Source organism: Natator depressus, chromosome 6, assembly GCF_965152275.1.
Source record: "Natator depressus isolate rNatDep1 chromosome 6, rNatDep2.hap1, whole genome shotgun sequence".
NCBI lineage: Eukaryota > Metazoa > Chordata > Testudines > Cheloniidae > Natator > Natator depressus.
In genome coordinates, this window is record NC_134239.1 from 94126016 (window position 1) to 94150573 (window position 24558).

At 46.2% G+C, this 24558-nt stretch overlaps 1 protein-coding gene across 1 annotated transcript in view; it reads left to right on the forward strand.

The window, feature by feature from the left end:
• TSHR (thyroid stimulating hormone receptor) overlaps nt 1-24558 on the forward strand; it is a 229987-nt gene that overhangs the window by 160719 nt on the left and 44710 nt on the right. The window contains exon 8 of the mRNA XM_074957133.1: nt 5691-5759. Coding sequence (XP_074813234.1) covers nt 5691-5759 — 69 coding nt within the window. The remainder of the gene's footprint in view (nt 1-5690; nt 5760-24558) is intronic.

Genomic DNA, 24558 nt, shown 5'->3' on the forward strand with positions numbered 1-24558 from the left:
CCCTTTTTGCAAATCATTTATGAATATGTTGAACAGCACTGGTCCTAGTATAAGCCCCTGGGGGACACCACCAAACTGAAAAAGGACCATTTATTCCTACTCTTTGTTTTCTATCTTTTAACTGGACTGCCTGGCAATGCTTTCAGGATCATCTAACGATCCTTAATTTAAGAACAAGCCTTTTGTTATCTTAATCACCCTGCCTCTGTTTATAAACAAACACCCTGCCCCAAGGGCAGAAGTTGTTAGCAACACAGAACTCATCAAATTCTACACTCAAGCTCTGGCTCATGGGTGCTGAGTACCCACTATTTTTTTCCTCTGGGTGTTTGAGCCCCAGAGCACTCATGGAGTCGGCACCTATGAGCACACTCCAGGATGCTCTCCCAAGAGGCAATCAGGTTGTGGCTGGTTTGCATCAAGGAGAGTATCACTGTGAAAGCCAACCACTTGCCCCTGTTTCAGAATCACCTCATGAACCATTTGAGCAGGAATTTTTTGTTGAGTCATGAGTGGTCTCTAAAGACAAGTATTCTCTGGACTATCTTTGCAACCTGCGGCATTCCGATGATCAACCTCTTCACCATGAAGGACAACAGGAAATGTTACCTGTTTTGCTCTTGAAGGGGCCTCAGTTCAGGCTCCCTGTCTGATGCCTTCCATCTCAGCTGACAAGTGGCTCTCTTTTATGCCTTTCTCCTGATCCCAGTCATCCCACAGGTAATCCTCAAGCTGAAGGCAGATTGGGCCAACCTCATCCTCATTGCCCTGGTGTGGCCAAGGCAGTACCGGCTCTCCAACCTTCTTTGGCTATCAGTTCAGCTTCCCATACTGCTTCCTCTCCATTCCCACCTACTCACTCAGAATCATGGCCACATCAACTTGGGGACGGAACATCGCTCAGTGATTTTCTGGTCATCAGAGCAGCCACTCAACAAATCCTAAACTTTTTCCTCAGAGCCACACAACATGCCAAATAGGCCCTGGAACAAGAATCCTGCAACTTAATGCCAAAGGACTCTAATGGGCAAAATGCGAGTACCTTGGAAATCTGCTGAAGACTCACAACATCAGTATTCTCATGTTGCAAGAGACCCATGTTAATAACAACCAACAGACTAGGCACTACTGTATCTATGGCTATAACCTAATGACTAGTCACTATCATCCAAAATATGGCTTGGCAATATACATCAAAGACACCATCACACATTTTAATGTTATTCCACCAACCGAAGTGGAGACCACATTTACCACAACTCTCAAAGTAGAGGAGCTCCAAGTTATCAATGTCTGTAAAGACCCTAGCATAAGATGGCCAAAACCAATGTTACCCAGCACCCGTATTCCATACATCTATGCAGACAGTTTTAATGTCAGCATGCTATGTGGGGCTATAAAACAAATGAAACTGATGGCAAACATCTCATGAACTGGATATCTGCACAAGACTTACAATTAATCTACAAATTTAAACAACTATCAACATTCCATTCAAGCCACTGGCAATGTGGGTATAAAAAAGACCTAACATTCGAGCCTAAAGACAAAAGTGGAAACAGTCTCATTGCATCACGTGAAGTACTACCGGCATTTCCAAACAGCCAACACAGGCCCATAATGATCTACATAGGCATTGAAATTCCTGTGTTTTTTCCAAAACAGGTACCACAATGGAATTTTTCTAAAGCTGACTGTCATGCCTACAAACACACTATTGAGAAAACTGTCACAAGGTTCCGGTGAGACCGGAATTCTGTCAACAGTTCATAGGGCTCATAAAAGTAGTAGGAGAGAAGAACATTCCCCAAGACTTTCAGAAAAAGCAGACTCCCCGCTGGGTGTGAGAGACACGGGAGTTGCTCAGGCAATACAACCGGAGCTCTCACACCTCAAAAGCCCTGCTACCCTCCCGTGATACAGCAAGATGCCAGCGCTGGCTTGACTGTATGCAAAAACTTGATTTTACACATTCGAGCCATCAAGTCTGGACACTACTGCAATGCCTTGGAGCCACTAACCCCACAGAGTATCAGCCACCAAAAATCTGGCTAAACTCAATAGCCTCGAAGCTGGTGGAGAATACAAAAGGACCACTCAATAAAGACACATGAAGAGAAGTGTATCAACAACTCTACCAGACACTTGCATCAGTCCCCCGAAGAGAACCTGCCACTGTCAACATTGAGGAAGTAAAAGAAGGACTTGCCACAATGAAAAAAGGGAAGTCTGCAGCCCCTGACAGTATTCTGCCAGAATTCCCTCCACTATCTTGGTCCCAAAGGACTCCAATGGCTAGCAACATTGTACTCCTGTACCGTAAGACAGTACAGATCCCTGAAATATGGTGTGAGGAATGATAATTGCCATTCCAAAGCCTGGGAAGCCTACTGATGAAGCGGAAAGCTGTAGGCCGATTTCTCTACTATGCATAACCTATAAACTTCTTGAACGTATGATCCTCAAAAGAATACACCCTTTTACTGAGCCAATTATCCCTGTTGAACAGGCAGGCTTCCGGGTAAAAACGTAGTTGTTGCAACCAAGTTCTGGCACTCACAAGTCACACTGAGGCTGGCTACCAGAAAAAACTAAAGACTGGTGCAGTGTTTGTTGACCTATTGTCTGTGTATGACACTGTATGGATTAAGGGTCTGAAACTGCTGAACCTTGCAAAAATTATACCTTGCTACCAAACACTTCGCCTGCTGTGGACCATTCTGAGTAACAGATGCCTACAGATGTACCAGGGTAATAAGACCAGTTCACCCCGTACCATAAACAATGGGCTACCACAAGGCTCTGTACTTCCGCCAACCCTTTTTAATATTTATATAAGTGACATGCCTCCAACTAAATCACGAAAATTTGGATATGCAGATGATCTTGCCATGACAATCCAAACACCAAACCTCCATGACACTGAGAAAGCATTAACTGAAGACCTCCAAATTATGGAACAATATTTCCAGAAAATGGAGGCTCAAACCAAACCCTAGAAAAACAATAGTAAGTGCATTTCATCTTGATACTAGGAGTGCCAAAAACACACTGAAAATAGCTTTTTTTGGTAAAAATGTGCTACATGATTTCACCCCAACTTACCTCGGAGTGAAACTCTGCCACACGCTCACCTTCCATGAGCACCTTGAGATAAAAACGAGAGCCAACATAATTCAGAAACTATCAGGTACAACCTGGGGTGCATCAGCATCAGTGTTGCGAACATCTGCAATGGCACTTGTATATTTGGTACCTGAGTATTATGCACTGGTATGGAGCAGATGCAGCCACACATGACTTGTAACAACCAGCTGAATACAGTGATGTGGTGCATCACTGGAACCCTTTAGTTGACTCCAACACCATGGCTACCTGTTCTGTCTAATATTGCTCCCCTGCCAATACGCTGAACTTCTGCGATACTCCATGAAGCGCAGCGAATCCAGGAAAACAGATAGTTTCCTATCCACCGAGACCTCATCAACCCCAACATCTTAAGTCCCTCAAGCCTTTCTGGGAACATTCGCTTAGCCTCATGCAATCAGGTAATGATCAGAAGGAGGTTTGGAAAGCAGATTGGGCTAAACAAGACTTAAAATATAAACACCTTGTGCTGAATCCCATGCAGAAGGTTCCTGGTTTCGACCTTCCATGGACATCTTGGTCAACTCTGAATCGAATCCAAACCAACCATGGTAGCTGTGGACAATTCACAAGTGGAAAATCAAGGACTCCCCAGTGTGCGAGAGTGGCTTCCCACGACAGACTATCAAACATATCACCTACTGCCCAAATTATAAATATGAAGGAGGCATCACTGCAATAAATTCTGCCACTCCTGATGTAGCCATCTGGTTTGATCAACTTCAGGAGAAATTGTAGCTGCTGCTCTACACCAGCCATATGAAAGAAGAAGAATGCCGCACCGTGCACCCCACACTCAGCTCCCTGTATCTCACAGCGTGGCTGCTGCATGGCTGAATGAGGAGGAAGAGCCAAACGGTGGCTGTTCAGCAGGTTCTACTGAACAGTAGAAAGCTTTCTGCCAGGAAGGCCTATTTGGCAAAATGGAAATGGTTTTCTGTGTGTTCATTGGCCTGCAGAATTCAACCAATGCTGGCTTCCTGCTGCACCTTTAGTCATCAGGAGTTGAATTTAGTTCATGAAAATGCATTTCGCAGTGATATCAACATTTCATTCCCCTATTCAGAGTTGAGCAGTCTTCTCCAATCCTTTGGTATCAAGATTCTTAAAAGGACTTCTTCATTTACACCCTCTGGTCTGAGAGCTGGTTCGTCTGTGGACTTTAACATGGTACTAGTGGTATTGATGGGACCTCTGTTTGAGCCCCTATCATCTTGTCCCTTTCCACTCTTGTGTCAGAAAACTGTGGTCCTGATAGCGATAACATCTGCAAGGAGAGTGTTTAAGTTGCAGGCTCTGATGGCAGGACCTCCTTATACACAGTTCTCCAAAGACAAGGTGAATTTATGGCCACACCCAAAATTTACAGTGGTTTCTCTGTTTCATTTGAACCAGGTGGTATACTTACCTTTATTCTTTCCTAAGCCACATTAATCTCTGGAGGAATAGTATCTCAATACATTAGATGTCAGCTGATGTATAGTCTTCTATTGGACAGGATTAAACTATTTTGTGCTTCACCTCGACTGTTTGCGTCATATGCAGATCGTATAAAGGGTCAAGCGGTTTCTTCTCAGATGATCTTTAGATGGATAACATCCTGTATCAAGACTGCATATGAAATAGCTTTGGCTACGCCCCCTCAGCGGGTTGGAGCTCGTTCAACAAGAGCACAAGCAACATCAGTAGCATTCCTCAGTGATGTTTCCATATTGAACATTTTCAGGGTTGCTACGTGGTCTTCCATACATACATTTATGAACCATTATGCTATTACTGCATCTTCCAGGACAGATACAACCTTGGGAAGGGTGATGCTGCAATCCTTGTTTAGACAGACTCAGAGTCCCGCTTCCTGGGTGGGATACTCCCTTGTGAGTCACCTAAGTGGAATACATAGCTGCATCCACGCGAAGAAGAAGAAACGGTTACTTACTGTAACTGTGGTTCTTTGAGATATGATGCAGACATGTGTTCCATGACCCACCCTCTGTTCTCTCTGCATCAGAGTTTCATCTCTGGGCATTTGGTGTGAAGAAACTGAGAGTGGTTGGGGTGGCGCCACTTCATAAAGCCAAGGGAGGTTCTATCGCCATGAGGCACAGTGCCATCCCCCTACGAGTACTACTAGGCAAATTCTTCCACTCCAGTGAGCTCTGTGCACATGCACCTAAGTGGAATACACATCTGCATCACATCTTGAAGAACTACAGTTACAGTAAGTTATTGTTTCAACTGGGAAACTATGGGAGCTCATTTAATGTTTCTGGGCAGGTCTGAGCTGGGTAATAGAACTACCTTGTCTTTCTTGGGAAGAAAGTAAAAGTTAGTACAAGTTGCAAGTGCTGCCTGGCATTCTTCTGTGCTCAGTAGTTAAGAATGCTGCTAAGCATCCATTAGCCCTTATATTATATTATACTTCCAAGAGATTAAAATTAGTCCATCTGATATGCTGCTGGCCAGGGAAAGATAAAGCCTAGTTCTCCAGGAGTCTAGCTAGTACTGCATTGTAAAAATGGATAATTTCATTTATTTGTTTGCAGCAAACTCTACAATAATGGCTTCACTAGGGTCCAAGGCCACGCTTTCAACGGGACGAAGCTGGATGCTGTGTAAGTAGCACCTCTGAAACATTTTTCTGCCTAGGCACATGACCGGAGGCTAAAATTCTCAGCATGGATTCAGCCTCTCTCTCTCTCTCTCTCTCTCTCTCTGGCTGTGCTGGACAGTTTGGGAGATTGAGATATATAAAAGGAGATTGTAAAAACACCCCTCACCCAGGAAATTATTGTACGGGAAACTAAAAATTGTGCCTGAGAAAATGCCAAAATTGGACAAAGTGAGAGACAACACATCATCAGGAAATGGAGGGAGGAGTTGCACATTGGAGGCTCCAGAATAAAATAACATGTGTTTCTTTCTGTAACAAATGTGTCCAAAAAATAAATCGTCAGGATTAGGAAACAGCTGATACTGACTGGCACCCTTCCAGACCCCCTGTGCAGCTGCAAATGTTATAGGATATGTCTCCATAGGCAATACTTATATGGGCTGTTTGGAATATGCTTATGCATCCTGACACTTAGCATTCAAACAAAAGCATAAAAGGATTTGGTGGTTTACAGGGATTGGGATGAGGTAGAAATTTTTATTATGTCTACCAGGGGCGCTACTGATCCCTAGGACAAGTGGTTAATCTCAGCTCAGTTTCCATCTCTCCTAGCACAGCATATTAGGGGAAAGGCAATGACTGGTCACTTGCTTAGGCATGCGCACGGGGTGTGCACACCCTAACGCAGGGCAGAGCTCGGGGGGGGCGGGGCTGCTTGCTCCCATGGGGGAGCGTGTCTGGCTCCATGCTGAGCCAAACACTGCTAGGAGCCTCATAGTTAGTGGGGCCGGGGGTTTGGATAAGGGGCGGGGGCAGTTGGAACAGGGAGCAGGGTGGGTTGGATACATAGGCAGCGAGATGGGCCGTGGTGCCCATGCTCCATGGCTCGGCAATGTGAGGTGGGGCACTCTCACCTGGGGGGCAGCTCCCCGGCGTCCCTGTGCGCTGCGGAGAGTCTTGGCAGAGGCAGGGCAGCTCCGCACTCTGCCTCTGTCCCCCCTCCCAGAGCTGACCTGGTTCCCAGCCCATTGGCCAAGGTTCCTGGCCAATGGGAGCTGTGGTGGGGGGGGGTGCCTGAGCTGCCTGACCAAGCCTCCCCAGCAGGGAGTGGGAGGGAGCTGCAGGCAGAGAGAGCAGCAGGAGTCTGTCACTTTCAGACACAGATGGGGGGGCATTGTGGGGGCAGAGAAACAGATGGAGCCGAGGGCAGGAGAAAGGAGCAGCGATGGGCACCCCAGGGCTGGCATAAAATACACACTAAAGACGGGGCTTCCTGGGGGGCGGGGTATAGTTACACTCCCTTCCCCTACAGGCCAGACCCGGGCTGCAGCTGGCTCTGTCCGTCACTCCCCCCCTCCCCACAGAGACCCACACAACCCTCTGCCCCCCTGGAAGATCCCCACCAGCCCCTGTGCCCCCATCACCCCTCTCCAGAGAGCCCCCCCTTTGTGCCTCCAGAGACAGCTCCCCTCTCCCTGCCTCCCCTGCTCCCAAGCTCCCTACAATCTTCCTCTTTGCCTTCCCCCTCCCGCCCCCACCTCATTGGCCAGGAGGCTTCCAGACTGTTGGCCACCAAGGCCAATGGGAGGTGCACCTGAGGCAGGGGGCCTGCTTGCAGATGCAGACCTGCCCGGCTGTGCCTCCAAGCACAGGGAGGTGGAGCCACAGGTGAACAAACCCCGGTCATCATCATCGCAGGCACAGCAATTCTCTGGATATTTAATTTCACTGAGGCAAGTAATTTAATCTGCTCTTCCTTTCCAGACAGTTTGTGGCTTTTCTTGTAAGAAAACTTACAATTTCTTTGCAAAGAAGTCCAGTTATAGTTTTTCACTTGAGAAGTATATTTTCTGGTTGTTCATAAGCTCATTTATTTTGTTAACTCAGTTTCATAGGGAATTTTAAAGGTCACTTGAATTGTAACTGTTTTTTTCCATTGGTCCAAAAACACATGGAAGATGTGTAGATTTTTATTTCTGTGGGCCAAACCATGTAGAAATTTAAATGTCAGAGATAGAAAAGCTCTGCAAGGGTATGGGTCCCTCAGGAAATTGTCCTCAAGTCATTCATTCTTCTGGGCATTCCATTCTATTGTTCCCTCTTACAGTGATAGAAATCAGCCTCTCCACCCACAGGGGAGATGCAGAAGACTGGACCAATCCTGCAGCCACTCTGCCTCTACCCTTTTTCTCTGTCTGCTCCCTCTCCCAGCCCATTTGGTCCCCTAGGATTCCCCCTACCATTACTCCCTCTGGGTCTTCTTTCTCTGGAGCTTCTCATGAAGTAAAGTTGTCATTACAGGTTCTTATCTCTGCAATGTATTTAATTTTGATGTATTTATTAAGTGTTAATTAATGCACTATGGGAGCCCCCCTTCAGCCCTCTGTATAAATTGATCCTCTTCTTTCCATATGTTTTGCCCATAGGGTTTTCTGCAGCCCTAGGGCAGCCAACAATAAAACCTGTGCCTTTGCAATGGGGTGAAGGAAGGGGGACCATGAGATCCCTATTTATGTGATTTGCAAGAAGTGTTATCATTACTCAGGGTACAAAATGTGTTTAAATTATATAAGTGCCTTGTAAAATCCCAAAGCAAACTCATTTTCATTTCTCATATAATAATCTCATATACAATATACACACATTTTTCATTAATTCTATTAGTTGGTTTTATTACTATTAATAATAATAATAATAATTATTATTATTTATTAACTAGGTTACTGGTTTTTTTCAGTGTGAAAAATTGTGTGCTAAATGTTCGCCTTTTAAAAAAAAACAACATTCCCTGGGTGCACACCCTAATGAAATGTGCTACGCACGCCTGTGGCCACTTGGAAGACAGAAGAGACGGGCTTATTTATCACTGTGCCAGGACTGGCCCTTAGAAATTAGATACAGAAAAGTCTTATCAGGTTATCTAGTTCATCCCATTAAGATTTGTTTCCTACAGCATTTTTCTAGTGCTTTGTAATTTCTGCTGCTTCCCCGTATAGGCTTTTCTACCATCTGATCTCACAATTAGGTAGGTAGTGCCAATTGCAATTATATTTTTAGTGATATGGGCTGGGAACTGGACTGAAGCCAGCCACTCATTTCACTCAGGCCACTGCACACCCAGCCAATACCAAAAAGTTTTATTTACTCTTGAACTGGATCACATTTGGCCACTGAGCTAAAGGTGACAAGCTACATAAACCTCTACCAGTCCTTGTTGAGACATCCTTTAGTTCAGAGATTGGCAACTTTTGGTTCAGAGATTGGCTGCAGTTCACTGTCCCAGGCCAATGGGGGCTGCAGGAAGCGGCGCAGGCCAAGGGATGTGCCGCGGTTCACTGTCCAAGGCCAGTGGGAGCTGCGATCAGCCAAACCTGCGGATGCAGCAGGTAAACAAACCAGCCCGGCCCACCAGGGGACTTACCCTGGCGGGCCGCATGCCAAAAGTAGCCAATCCCTGCTTTAGTTTGTATCCTTGTGACAGAGGCCTGGGAACCAACAGCTGAGCCAGCACTCTGAACACTTAAACACCAATTATTCCCCCCAACCTAATTAGTAGATTAGAATGGGCTGGGGAGAATTCAAGAGGTAATTAACCCATTAACAAAGAGGCTAAAAGAAGACACAGGAAGGAAGTTCTGGGTGTGGGGGAGAGGCAGGCTAAGAGAACCAAAACCAAAAAGATTTCTGGGACAAAGACCTTCCCTCTTCTCCTTGGCAGAGGAGAAACAGATTCTGTAGATAATGTGGTCTATGAATCAAAAAGGTGATGGGAGGAGCAATGTAAATAAACTATATGGTGATGTTTAGCAATTGAAGGTCTCTGAATAGTCTGTGTAAATAAAGCAGAAGATTACCCTGTCACAATCCTAAAGCCTGGTTCAGCAGCAACCCGCAAACCAAGGAGTTTTGATGTAGAAGTAGTAAACAAAAATGCTATCTTTTGCCTGAAAAACAAAGTAACTTTATGCTCAGCATGTGTAAGCTGTTTTTTCTGAACAGGATCTACAATATTTGTATATACATGATATCTTCTGACCTCTGTGGAAAACAAACACTGAATCTTCTAAAAGGAGCTAAAGTATTTTTAGCTTCACAACTGTCTTTTTAATTAAAGAGGAGTGTGGAGAAGTTTGAATCAACACAAGAAATAAGAGCCTGATCATATATGTGGCTGTCTTGCATCAGATTCCTAATAAAGGTGATGAGTGGGGAAAGGGACATAATGTGGCTGGCTACAGGGAAATACCCCATAGTTAATGCCAGTTTTGGTGCTCAGCCCACAAGGACAGATTATTCTAGCCTTTTATAGCAAAGATAAGATACTCTAGCAAATATCATAGGATGTCTGTGACAATCCTTAGCTTATATTTTGTTCCATTTAGTTCAGTCTCTTAAATAATTTGAAGTATGAAGTTATATATACTTCATATACTGTGGTGATTGGCACCTTGTGTAAGACTTTCAATAGCTGAGCACCTCCCAGGAGAGAATAATCTTGGTTAAAACACAAAAGGCCAATCACCCAAGTTTCCTTCTCTTGTCTCTCCCTTCCTTCCTTCTTGCCGTCACCTGTTTATTCCTCCTTTCTTCTTTTCTCCTCTTCTTAACTGGTCAGAATTCTATCTCTGAAGTCAAAGAAATAAGTTTCATGCTTTGCTTTGCTGCAGGCATTCACATAGTTGTTATTCTGGTCTCTGGTAATGAATTCCAAAGCTTTGGCCCTGTTACTCGGAGGGCCCCTATTCCTGCTCTTACAAGCGTCATTTGGGAAGCTGATGGCGTGATAGTTTCCCCCCTCAATATTTCTCCAGCAGTCATTGCAATGGCCCTGGTCTACACTATGAGTTTAGGTCGAATTTAACAGCGTTAGATCGATTTAACCCTGCACCCGTCCACACGACGAAGCCATTTTTGTTGACTTAAAGGGCTCTTAAAATCAATTTCTGTACTCCTCCCCGATGAGGGGATTAGCACTGAAATCGACATCGCCAGGTCGAATTTGGGGTCATGTGGACGCAATTCGATGATATTGGCCTCCGGGTGCTATCCCAGAGTGCTCCATTGTGACCTCTCTGGACAGCACTTTCAACTCAGATGCACTAGCCAGGTACATAGGAAAAGCACCAGGAACTTTTTAATTTCATTTCCTGTTTGGCCAGCATGGCGTGACCATGCAGAACTCATCAGCAGAGGTGACCATGCAGTCCCAGAATCGCAAAAGAGCTCCAGCATGGACTGAACAGGAGGTACTGGATCTGATTGCTGTATGGGGAGACGAATCCGTGCTATCAGAACTCCGTTCCAAAAAGATGAAATGCCAAAATATTTGAAAAAATCTCCAAGGGCATGAAGGACAGTGGCTATAACAGGAACCTGCAGCAGTGCCGCGTGAAAATTAAGGAGCTCAGGCAAGGCTACCAAAAAACCAAACAAGCAAACGGCCACTCCTGGTCAGAACCCCAGACATGCGGCTTCTATGATGAGCTGCATGCAATTCTAGGTGGTGCCCCTACCGCTACCCGACCCTGTACGTGGACTCCTGCAAGGGGGGAGACTCATGCAACAGGGATGAGGATTTTGGGGACGAGGAAGATGATGATGAGAAGGAGGATGAAACTGTTCTCCCCAACAGTCAGGAACTGTTTATCACCCTGAATCCAACACCCACCCAACCCTCCCAAGGCGGGCTCCCCCGGACCTTGAAGGCGGAGAAGACACCTCTGGTGAGTGTACCTTGGTAAATATAATACATGGTTTAAAAGCAAGCGTGTTTAATTATTAATTTTCCCTGAAGACTTGGGATGCATTCGCGGCTAGTACAGCTACTGGAAAAGTCTGTTAACGTGTCTGGGGATGGAGCGGAAATCCTCCAGGGACATCTCAGTGAAGCTCTCCTGGATGTACTCCGAAAGCCTTTGCAAAAGGTTTCTGGGGAGGGCAGCCTTATTCCATCCTCCATGGTAGGACACTTTACCATGCCAGGCCAGTAGCATGTAGTCTGGAATCATTGCATAACAAAGCATGGCAGCGTATGGTCCTGGTGTTTGCTGGCATTCAAGCAACATCCATTCTTTATCTCTCTGTGTTATCCTCAAGAGAGCGATATCATTCATGGTCACCTGGTTGAAATAGGGGAATTTTATTAAGGGGACATTCAGAGGTGGCCATTCCTGCTGGGCTGTTTGCATGTGGCTGAAAAGAAGTCATCCCTGCTTTTAGCCATTCACGCTGAGCTGTTCACGTTTTGCTGGCAGGAATCTTCCCTGATACTAGTCATATGATCAGAGAGGGGTGAAGTGATCATCCCAGATAATTGTGGGGGGGTTAGTTGGGTTTGTGCTGCACGTTAACCCGAAAACCGCAGCCCCTCCTTTTAAATGGCCAACCCAATGGGTGCTTGGTATGGGAAAGGAGGGTGCTGCAGTTTGAAACCATTCACCGTTAAATGGTTTCAAACCATTCACCGTGAAATCGCCAACCCAACGTGTGCTTGAAATGGGAAAGGAGGGCACTGCGGTTTGAAACCATTTACTATGAAAGAGTCTATTCACTGTTCTCTAAAATGTGTCTTTTTAAATACTACTCTCCCTTTTTTTCCTTCCGCAGCTGCAAATGTTTCAATGCTCCCCCCGTCCCAGAGGCTAGTGCAGATAAGAAGGCGAAAAAAACGCACTCGCGATGAAATGTTCTCTGAGCTCATGCAGTCCTCCCGCACTGAAAGAGCTCAGCAGAATGCATGGAGGCAGACAATTGCACAGCCCAGGAAAGCAGAGGTGGCAGGAGCAAGATGATAGGTGGTGGCAGCATGATGAGAGGAGGCAGGAGGCAATGCTGAGTCTACTGGAGGATCAAACTGATATGCTCCGGCGTATCGTTGAGCTGCAGGAAAGGCAGCATGAGCACAGACCTCCGCTGCAGCCGCTGTGTAACCGCACGCCCTCCTCCCCAAGTTCCATAGCTTCCTCACCCAGATGTCCAAGAACATGTGGGGGGGCCTACGGGCACCCAACCACTCCACCCCAGAGGACTGCCCAAGCAACAGAAAGCTGGCATTCAATAAGTTTTGAAGTGCAGTGTGGCCTTGTCCTTCCCTCTTCCCCTCGTCTCCCACCCTAAGGATAACTATAGGCATTTCAACATCCCCAACGGTTATTTTCTGATCTGGAAAGTAAGTCCCTTCCTGAAGCTGTTCAAACAGACCAGAGTTCCTGAAGATGTGAGCGTCATGTACCTTTCCCGGCAATCCCACTTTGATGTTGGTGAAATGTCCCTTGTGATCCACCAGTGCTTGCAGCACCATTGAAAAGTACCCATTTCAGTTTATGTACTGGCTGCCAAGGTGGTCCGGTCCCAAGTCAGGGATATGCGTTCTGTCTATCGCCCCACCATAGTTAGGGAATCCCTTTGCAGCAAAGCCAGCCACTATGACCTGCACATTTCCCAGAGTCACTACCCTTGATAGCAGCAGCTCAGTGATTGCACTGGCTACTTGGATTACAGCAGACCCCACAGTAGATTTGCCCACTCCAAATTGATTCCCGACTGACCGGTAGCTGTCTGGCGTTGCAAGCTTCCAGAGGGCTATTGCCACTTGCTTGTGAACTATGAGGGCTGCTCTCATCTTGGTATTCTTGCGCTTCAGGGCAGGGGAAAGCAAGTCACAAAGTTCCATGAAAGTGCCCTTACGCATGCGAAAGTTTTGCAGCCACTGGGAATCATCCCAGACCTGCAACACTATGTGGTCCCACCAGTCTGTGCTTGTTTCCCGGGCCCACGGCATGAGCCTGCCCCACTGCCACCAGGATGTCCAAATTGCCGGGGCCTATACTTTGAGAGAAGTCTGTGTCCATGTCCTCATCAGTCTCGTCACTGCGCTGCCGTCGCCTCCTTGCCTGGTTTTGCAGGTTCTGGTTCTGAACATACTGCGGGATAATGCGTGAGGTGTTTACAATGCTCATAATTGCCATGGTGAGCTGAGCGGGCTCCATGCTTGCCGTGGTATGGCATCTGCGGGAGAGCAGAGTTGCAGCGGAAGCTGTGGATGATGATGGTTAGCAGGCCTACTGCACCATCTGCTGCCAGCAGCACCAGGACACAACAGTGGCGGTGTCGATGAGCTGAGCTGAGCGGGCTGCATGCTTGCTGTGGTATGGCGTCTGTAGGAGAGCGGGAAAGCAGAGTTGCAGCGGAAGCGGTGGCTGAAAACCTGCAAGGTGGATTCAGGAGAGCTGGAGAGCAGAGTTGCAGTGGAAGCGGTGGTTCGATGACGATTGTTAGCAGTCCTACTGCACCGTCTGCTGAAAGCAGTATGGCGGCTGCACAAAAAAAAAGGTGCGAAATGATTGTCTGCCACTGCTTTCACGGAGGGAGGGGTGACTGACAACACGTAGCCAGATCCAAAATTCCGTGACAGTGTTTTTGCCCCATCAGGCATTGGGAGCTTAACCCAGAATTCCAATGGGCAACGGAGACTGCAGGAACTGTGGGATAGCTACCCATAGTGCAATGCTTCGAAAGTCGACACTAGCCACGGTACTGTGGATGCATTCCTCCAACTTAATGCACTTAGTGGAGACACACACAATCGACTGTACAAAATCGCTTCCTAAAAAATCGATTTCTGTAAATTCGACCTAATTTCGTAGTGTAGACATACCCATGATGAAAGGGAAGTGCACTCTGAGGTAATCTTGGGCCAGTATCACAGAGGACCTTGACAGCTAACAAGGAGACCCTGAATTTGATCCAGTATTCTGTTGGAAGCCAGTGTAGTGATATGAGCAGTGTGGTGATGTACTCTTTTTAGTGGCTGGTGTTGCTGAGGAAGCAGGGTGCTACACTGTAGATTAACTGTATATTTTCTTAATACCAGAGTGCTAATATTTAGATGGAGCAAGATGTAATTGTTCAGTCTGACAGACATTAAGGCCTGGATCACTGTGGCTAAATCTCTGTTTAATATGATTGGATGCAGTTTTTTGGCTAGTTATAGATCTAGAGTTTGGCTAGTTATTGATCTATAGTTATAGATGGAAGAAAGCACTTTTTGTAACTGTGGCTCCCTGGGTGTTCCGCATCAAAGAAGTTCAGGAAAGATACCTAAGCAGATAATCAGTTTGACACTCTGAGGACAGGCAGGAGGCACTGGGAGAGAGGGGGAGGAGTGGGGATGGGGAACGCTTGGGGGGAAAGAGGCAGGAAAGAGGAGGGTCAGAGGTAGAGAGGGGGCGGGAAGAGGTGGGGCGGGGTGGGGCCTTGGGGGAAGGGGTGGAGTGGGGCGGAACCTGGGGCTGAGTCGGGGGTTTGGGAGTCCACAAAAAAATTTAAATCAAAATGGGGTTCCTTGGGTTGCTAAAGTTTGAGAACTGCTGCACTGTGATGTATATATTTTCACAGAACAAAGAGTTTCAGCAGATCATGATCTTTCATCTGATATCTTACATAGCATGCTTTGTAGGAAATATCACAATGATACATGAATGATGAATATGTGGGTTACAGGGTGCTACTTTGGGATATGGAATGTGACACTTAGGTCTTCAGAGTGCTTCCTTCTTCCAAATATCATCATATTTTGATGGCATAATATAGTTAATGCAAATCTTGAAGGGATTATGCACTGGTAGCTAATGCACTGTACAAGCAAGTCTATGGAGAACATATTGTGATACCTACATGATGGCAAAATGGATTAACCCCTACTGGTCCTATAATGTGAGCTAACCATTGGGCGATCCCAGCAAGCCCTAAGTTTCTGTACTTGAAGCCAGTCTGAGAGCATTGTTGTAATGGGTAGACATGGAATGCATTGCCCTTTTACCCACATACACTGAGTCAGTCACTCGGAGCAGGCTAGATAGTTAAACAGGTTATGCAATTTGTCCAAGATACGGACAAATTGGAGAAAGTCCAGAGAAGAGCAACAAAAATGATTAAAGGTTTAGAAAACATGACCTATGAGAAAAGAATCAAAATGTTGGGTTTGTTTAGTCTGGAAAAGAGAAGACTGAACGGGGACATAACAGTTTTCAAGTACATAAAAGATTTTCAACATAATATATATTTGGATTATCACCACTTTAATGAAATTGGACTCTGGGGATTGTAGTATTGCGTGTGCAGGTTTATTGTCTTGAGACTAAAAAGGTGGGGCTGAGACAACAATAGAGGGCTTGATTGTTCAGCAGCTGAAGAGCTGGATTAAACCGCAAACCAATCAGAACACTGAGATCAGCAAAAAAAAAGTAATTTATAATTTAACAGTCAGAAACACAGGCAGGAGTGGCCCTGGGGGAGCGGGACTTTTGGGGTTATAGCCACCCCAAAATTTGCCTTAGCTCCCCTGTAGCCATCCCTCCAAGCGCAAAGGTCAAATATTATGCTGAAGTAAGGGTGGCAGGTATGGCATTGTCACCCTTACTTCTGTAGTTCTCCACTGCTAATGGCAGTGGCGTTGCCTTCAGAGCTGGGCACCCGCCCAGGAGCTGCCACTCTCTGACCACCCAGCTCTGAAGGTAGCACCTGCCGCCAGCAGCAGTGTGGACATAAAGGTGGCAGTAAGGTGCTCATAAGCCTGCTGTGAAAAGTGATATTTGTATATTTGTTAATATCACTTTTCACAGCAGACTTACTAGCACCCCATTGCCACCCTTACTCCTGCACTGCTGCTGGCGGTGGTGCTGCCTTCAGAGCTGGGAGGCTGTGAAAAGTGATATTAACAAACATACAAATATCACTTGTCACAGCAGACTTAGTGCCCCATTGCCACCCTTACTTATGCACTGTTGCTGGCAGCGGCACTGCTTTCAGAGCCACTCAGCTCTGAAGGCAGCATTGCCACCAGCAGCAGTGCAGAAATAAGGGTGGCAAAGCGATGCTAAGTCTGTCTGAAAGGGGTTGCCAATACAAAAAGTTTGAGAACCACTGGTCTAGTTATTATGTAGTCCTGCCTGGAGTGCAGGAGACTGGGCTGGACTAGATGACCTATTGAGGTCCCTTCTAGTCCTACACTTCTGTGATTCTGTGGTGTTGTAACACCAGAAGAGGTCACCTAAGTCCCCTCGCCTGCAGAGTAGGTGTCACTGCTATGGATTTAGAGTTAGATATGAGGGTGAAACTAGAAATCCTTTTGAATTCCTACACTGGCTCTGATTCTTTGAGTGTGCAGCTTCTGGTCTGGGACTTGGCAGAGTAGGCAATAGCGGGGCTGAGATGCATGGCACTTAGGGCTTGGCTACATTTGAGAGTTACAGCGCAATAAAGGAGCACTGGGCGCACTAGCTAACTACCCGTCCACACTGGCAAGGCACGTAGAGCGCTCTGACTCCGCTGCTACAGCGCTGATGGTACTCCACCTCAGCGAGTGGAATAACGTTTGCTGTGCCACCGCTGGAGCGCTGCAGTGCCAATGTGAATGAGGTGTTGCATTACCGCACTCTGATCAGCCTCCAGAAACATCCCATAATCCCCTTAAGTCAAGTGGCCACTCTTGTCATTGTTTTTGAATCGCTGCAGGAATGCAGATATGCCCTTTGAAAGAAAGCAGGCTGCTTATCTGCTCCAAGACAAAGCAAGCCATTAGTGTGGAATGCTGTGTGTGTGAGAGAGAGGCCGGGGCGGGGGGTCTGCTGCTGTCTGAACTTACAAGACAGCATGCTGACATGCTCTTAGCCCCCCAAAAACCCACTCTCTCTCCCCCCACAGACACACAACACACTCCCTGTCACACTCCACCCCACCCCATTTGAAAAGCCCATTGCAGCCACTTGAATGCTGGGATAGCTGCCCACAATGCACTGCTCCCAATGCTGCTGCAAGTGCCGCAAATGTGGCCATGCCAGTGCGCTTGAAGCTGTAAGTGTGGACAGACTGCAGCGCTTTCCCTACTGCGCTCTCCGAAGGCTGGTTTAACTCAGAGCGCTCTACATCTGCAAGTGTAGCCATGCCCTTAGGAATTTTTTCGAAATGGACGAAAAATGAGCATTTTAGTAAGACAGACTATAACGACATTGTTGAGTACTCATGATTTATTTTTTTCTGGCAGTTTTGTATGCGTCTAAAGAGAAACTTAAGCAAACCAGTTAGGAAAGGAGACCTTTCACATCTGATTGACTCTAAAACGACTACCCGGAATCACACCCTCTCTTTCCTTTCAGAAAAATAAACTGTACTGAGCACTTGATGCTTCCACACACAAGTTACAGTACTAGCATAGTTTTTAGTTTAATTATTTTTGAGGGGTGGAGAAGGGATGTTGGTTCTAGCCAACAACAACAGGTTTTGGTTCTGTTTTTTTTAAAGGTTTTGCGGCGTGCCTTGATTTGAGAGAAACTTTTGAAAGCTTAAAAATAAGGTCAAGCCAGGTAATTCCAATGTGGAATTTTATTAGCTTTCTGGCTCAGACCCATATGACAACATTATGTAACTAAAACAAACCAATTTAGTATTTTGATAAGCATCTAAGATAATGAAGCTGTTCTGCTGGCAGGGCATATATTTTCATAAGCACAATGTTAGCAGCCTAACTTGCTTTATAATCACTGAAGCAAATTATTTACCTGGAGGGCAGGCGATTGGAGTAGGATGTTGAAAGCAGTAGAGAAGAGTCATCTGCTGTGTAAATGAGACATGGATGAAATCATGGGATGAAACAGTAATTCTGAAGTTTTTTTCCCTTTTCATATTTTCCTGCTCAGCCCCCACAACAGATACTGCTACTTAATATCCATGTACGCTTCTTCCCCAACTCCTGATGCCATCATGTAGGTAATCCCTTGCCAGTCATTAGCAATGGGTAAACCTCAAAAGATTCTGGAGGTTCTGTTCACCTCAGCAAAACATACCAAAGTTACCATGAACAGAAGTTTAACTGAGAAATCTGGCTGGAAATCTCATGAATAGAAAGATTCTCCACTATGAGCTGTTAGTTAACCAGAGAGATGCTTTAGGATGCATCTGATATTTTCTGGTACTTCCTTCTTTTAACCAAATCTCAAATTCTATGAGAATGGAATGCTTCATGCTGTCTTGCCATTTCCAGGCCACATTTTAGCCTAAACCAGGAAGCACAAAAGAGCTGCATTTTTTTCCTCAATAGTTAACCAGAATTTCTGAATTTCCAGAAAAGTTCAAGTTTTAATTAAAGATTTATGATGGGTCTTATTTTATCCATACTTGCACATGCATCCTCTCTGAGATAGGGAAGTTTTCATGACAACATAGGTATTTGGTTAGCACATATGGCATATAAGAACATAACAATGGCCATATTGGGTCAAACCAATGGTCCATCTAGCCCAATATCTTTTCTTCCAAAAGTGGCCAGTGCCAGATGCTTCAGAGGGAATGAACAGAACAGGGCAGTTATCACTTGAACCCTCCCCTGCCATCCAGTCCCAGCATCTGGCAATCAGAGGCTATATCAGTTCAGGCTGGGGACCAACTGGCTAAGCAGCAGTTCTGCAGAAAAGGACCTGGGGATTACAGTGGATGAGAAGTGGATATGAGTCAGCAGTGTGCCTTTGTTGCAAGAAGACCAGCAGCGTATTGGGCTGTATTAGTAGGAGCATTGCCAGCAGATCAAGGGAAGTGATTATTTCCCTCTGTTCGGCACTGGTGAGGCCACACCTGGAGTACTGTGTCCAATTTTGGTCCCTCCACTACAGAAGGGATGTGGACAAATTGGAAAGAGTCCAGCAGAGAGCAACGAAAATGATTAGGGGGCTGTGGCACATGACTTACGAGGAGAGGCTGAGGGGACTGGGATTATTTAGTCTGCAGAAGAGAAGAGTGAGGGGGGATTTGATAGCAACCCTCAACTACCTGAAGGCGGGTTCCAAAGAGGATGGAGGTAGGCTGTTCTCAGTGGTGGCAGATGACAGAACAAGAAGCAATGGTCTCAGGTTGCAGTGGGGGAGGTCTAGGTTGGATATTAGGAAACACGATTTCACTATGAGGGTGGTGAAGCACTGGAATGGTTAACTAGGGAGGTGCTGGAATCTCCATCCTTAGAGGTTTTTAAGGCCCAGCTTGACAAAGCCTTGGCTGGGATGACTTAATTGGTGTTGGTCCTGCTTTGAGCAGGGGATTGGACTAGATGACTTCCTGAGGTCTCTTCCAACCCTAATATTCCAGGTGGATGAGGACAGTGTAAGTGGAAGAGTCACAGTGACTGTCATTGTACTATGGCACTGTTGGGACTATTACTGGCTAATACCAGGGCATTCCCAGCCTATGTGTCAGTGTCCACAGAAATCCCAAGAAGTGACGTGTTTAAATAAATCCTGAGGCAATTATCTTGATTGAAACCTTCCAGGCTGTGAGCTGTAATGCTTTCATCTTTCCAAGAATTAGCATATACATTACGTATGAAAGTTTTCAATCATTACGTTTGTTTTAATGCTGAATTATTTTGATGAAATATAATTTGAGGGATATTTATTGGAGGACTTGCTAGTCTTACTACCCTCATAGTATGTGAGTACTAGAACTGCTGGCCATATTGGCATTTACCCTCATATAAAAGGAACAAGTTTTCAATCTTAGTTCACCCTTATTTGGAGTCCTAAACATGTGTTGAATTGAGCTGGTATGAAGTGAAACAGCAGAATACCCTCATCTGGTTCAGCAAAATTTCTTTGTATTCATTGTTTTAAATAGTTTGTAATCTCTATTGTTGTAAATGAAACTTTCCACACATGACCTAGAGCAGAACTGTCTGTAAACAGTCAGAAACAATAGCTCTGAGAAGTGTGAACTGCCCCATTCCTCTCAATAGAATGTTGAGGCTGAAGCCAAGGATTCCAAATGTAATGTCAATATGGTGTTGACTTTGAAACCTAAGGATGCCAGATGTAATATCATTTTACTTCAGACATTTTAGCAGAAAGATCCACCTACTCTCAGATAGAGAGGTGCATTTTGTAGAGTATCATCACTTTTTCCCTCTGACTCTGAAGGCTCTGGATCTAAAGATCTGGCTGTGGGAGGTAGATTCTTGTCAGCTTTCCAAAGTAGCACAGTTCAACTTTATTCTTGAACTTCTTTCTGCAGTCAGTTTAGTGCTGCTGAAAGGTGCCAGACTGATAGAGACTGAAGTCCCTTATGCATCCACATAGGGCTTGGCTACACTTGCAGAGCGCTTTGGGTTAAATTAGCCTTCGGAAAGTGCACCAGGGAAAGCGCTCCAGTCTGTCCACACTGACAGCTGCAAGCACACTGGCGTGGCCACATTCACAGCACTTGCAGCGCCATTATGGACAGCTATCCCACAGAGCACCTCTTCCCATTCTGGCGCTGTGGCCTGTGGGAAGGAGGTGTGGGGTGCGGGGCATTCTGGATCCTGTCCCAATGCCTCGTGATGCATTGCTTTGCATCCCAGTAATCCCTGTGTTTCTGTCCACATTTGGAGCCATCTTTCAACAGTTTCTGTGCGGTGCACTCTGTCTTCCCTTTTGGTCTGCGGGAATGGAGCCGGAACTGCTGAGGAGGATGCAGACGAGTCTCACCAGCATGTCATGTTTAGCATTCGAACTACTCCTTAAGATCCAAAGTGAGGACAGTGAGGAGTCCGACAAGAATATTGAGTCACGTAATGCATATGACACGAAATTGCTTGTCTCATTCACGGGCATGCTCTCCACCATGGAAGCCGCTTTTGGGCTTGGGAAACAAGCACTGAGTGGTGGGATCACATCGTTCTGCAAGTCTGGGATGACGAGCAGTGGCTGCAGAACTTTCGGATTAGAAAAGCCACTTTCATGGGACTGTGTGCTGAACTCACCCCCACCCTGCGGTGCAAGGACACGAGATTGAGAGCTGCCCTGCCGGTGGAGAAACGGGTCGCTATTGCAATCTGGAAGCTGGCAACTCCAGACAACTATCTGGATCGCTAACCAGTTTGGAGTGAGAAAGTCAACAGTTGGAATTGTGTTGATGCAAGTTTGCAGGGCCATTAATCGCATCCTGCTCAGAAGAACCGTGACTCCGGGTAACGTGCATGACATTGTGGCTGGCTTTGAACAAATGAGTTTCCCTAACTGCGGAGGGGCGATAGATGGGAAGCATATTCCTATTCTGGCACCAGACCACCTAGCCTCCTGAGTATGTTAACTGAAAGGGGTATTTCTCCATGGTTCTCCAGGCGCTTGTGGATCACCGTGGGCGTTTCATTGGCATTAACGCAGGCTGGCCCGGAAAGGTGCACGACGCATGCATCTTTTGCAACACTGGCCTGTTCAGGAAGCTGCAAGCCGGAACTTTTTTCCCAGACCAGAGGATCACTGGAGGGGAAGTCGAAATGCCCATTTTGATCCTTGGAGACCCCGCTTACCCTTTAATGCCATGGCTCATGAAACCCTATACAGGGAGCCTGGACAGCAGTCAGGAATGGTTCAACTACAAGCTGAGCTGGTGCTGAATGACTGTGGAGTGTGCTTTTGGCCATTTGAAGGGCCGCTGGCGCTCTCTTTATGGGAAGCTGGACTTGGCCGAAGCCAGCATCCCCGCGGTTATATCCGCATGCTGTACCCTCCATAATATTTGTGAAGGGAAGGGTGAAAGCTTCACTCAGGCATGGGCCTCGGACGGTCAACACCTGGAGGCTGAATTTGCACAGCCAGAGAGCAGGGCTATTAGAGGGGCCCAGCGTGGGGCTGCAAGGATTAGGGATGCCTTAAGGGAGCAATTTGAGGCTGAAAGCCACCAGTAATGTCTGTTGCTCTGCACGGGAGTTAAGTGAAGTGGCTGTCTTTGGTACACTGAATTGTGGTGCTTGTTGCTTTCCTGGGCTAAGGTATATTTTGCTTTATGCACTAATAAAGTATGTTTTCAAAGTGAAAGCTTCATTTATTGAAAAGAAAATCCATTTATTGAAATAAAAACAAAGTAACACAGCAATACCAAACGGCAAGGGGGTGGGGTGGGGAGGGGACCAGTTCACTCACAGACTTGAGAATGTCCTGATTTCATACTCTGGAATCCTGTCTGGAGTGCTGTGCACTTAGTGCTGCACTTCAGGATGGCTATAAGGCATGTTGAGGGGGGTTGAGTGCAGTGGATAAGGGTTGTAGTTTTCGTGGGTGGATGGTGAAGCTGGAGGTGAGCCTGGATAGAGTCCGCTTGGCGCTCCATTATGCTAATCAGCTGATCCGTGCTTTGCTGCCAGAGCACCGCGTTTTGTTGCCGGCAATCCTCATTCTTCTGGTGGATCCTCCTTTCACTCTCCCTCCACTTCTGTGCCTTTCGATTCTCTTCCACAGACTGCCGCATCGCTTCCTGCAGCCTGTCTTCTTTGCTTTTATGGGACCTCTTCCTGAGTGCTCTCAGTCTGTCGGCCGGTGATAACACTGGTGGCTGAGATCTCAAGTTTCAGAGTAACAGCCATGTTAGTCTGTATTCGCAAAAAGAAAAGGAGTACTTGTGGCACCTTAGAGACTAACCAATTTATTTGAGCCTAAATAGCTACAGCTAACCTGGTAGCTGAACTTTGTGACTTTGTCCTTACCCATAACTATTTTACATTTGGGGACAATGTATACCTTCAAATCAGAGGCACTGCTATGGGTACCCGCATGGCCCCACAGTATGCCAACATTTTTATGGCTGACTTAGAACAACGCTTCCTCAGCTCTCGTCCCCTAACGCCCGTACTCTACTTGCGCTATATTGATGACATCTTCATCATCTGGACCCATGGAAAAGAAGCCCTTGAGGAATTCCACCATAATTTCAACAATTTCCATCCCACCATCAACCTCAGCCTGGTCCAGTCCACACAAGAGATCCACTTCCTGGACACTACAGTGCTAATAAACGATGGTCACATAAACACCACCCTATACCGGAAACCTACTGACCGCTATTCCTGCCTACATGCCTCCAGCTTTCACCCTGACCACACCACACGATCCATTGTCTACAGCCAAGCTCTGAGATACAACCGCATTTGCTCCAACCCCTGAGACAGAGACAAACACCTACAAGATCTCTATCAAACATTCTTACAACTACAATACCCACCTGTGGAAGTGAAGAAACAGATTGATAGAGCCAGAAGAGTTCCCAGAAGTCACCTACTACAGGACAGGCCTAACAAAGAAAATAACAGAACGCCACTAGCCGTCACCTTCAGCCCCCAACTAAAACCCCTCCAACACATTATTAAGGATCTACAAGCTATCCTGAAGGATGACCCAACACTCTCACAACTCCTGGGAGACAGGCCAGTCCTTGCCTACAGACAGCCCCCCAACCTGAAGCAAATACTCACCAGCAACCACATACCACACAACAGAACCACTAACCCAGGAACCTATCCTTGCAACAAAGCCCGTTGCCAACTGTGCCCACATATCTATTCAGGGGACACCATCACAGGGCCTAATAACATCAGCCACACTATCAGAGGCTCGTTCAACTGCACATCCACCAATGTGATATATGCCATCATGTGCCAGCAATGCCCCTCTGCCATGTACATTGGTCAAACTGGACAGTCTCTACGTAAAAGAATAAATGGATACAAATCAGATGTCAAGAATTATAACATTCATAAACCAGTCGGAGAACACTTCAATCTCTCTGGTCACGCGATTACAGACATGAAAGTTGTGATATTACAACAAAAAAACTTCAAATCCAGACTCCAGCGAGAAACTGTTGAATTGGAATTCATTTGCAAATTGGATACAATTAACTTAGGCTTGAATAGAGATTGGGAGTGGCTAAGTCATTATGCAAGGTAACCTATTTCCCCTTGTTTTTTCCTAACCCCCTCCCCCCCCCGGGCGTTCTTGTTAAAC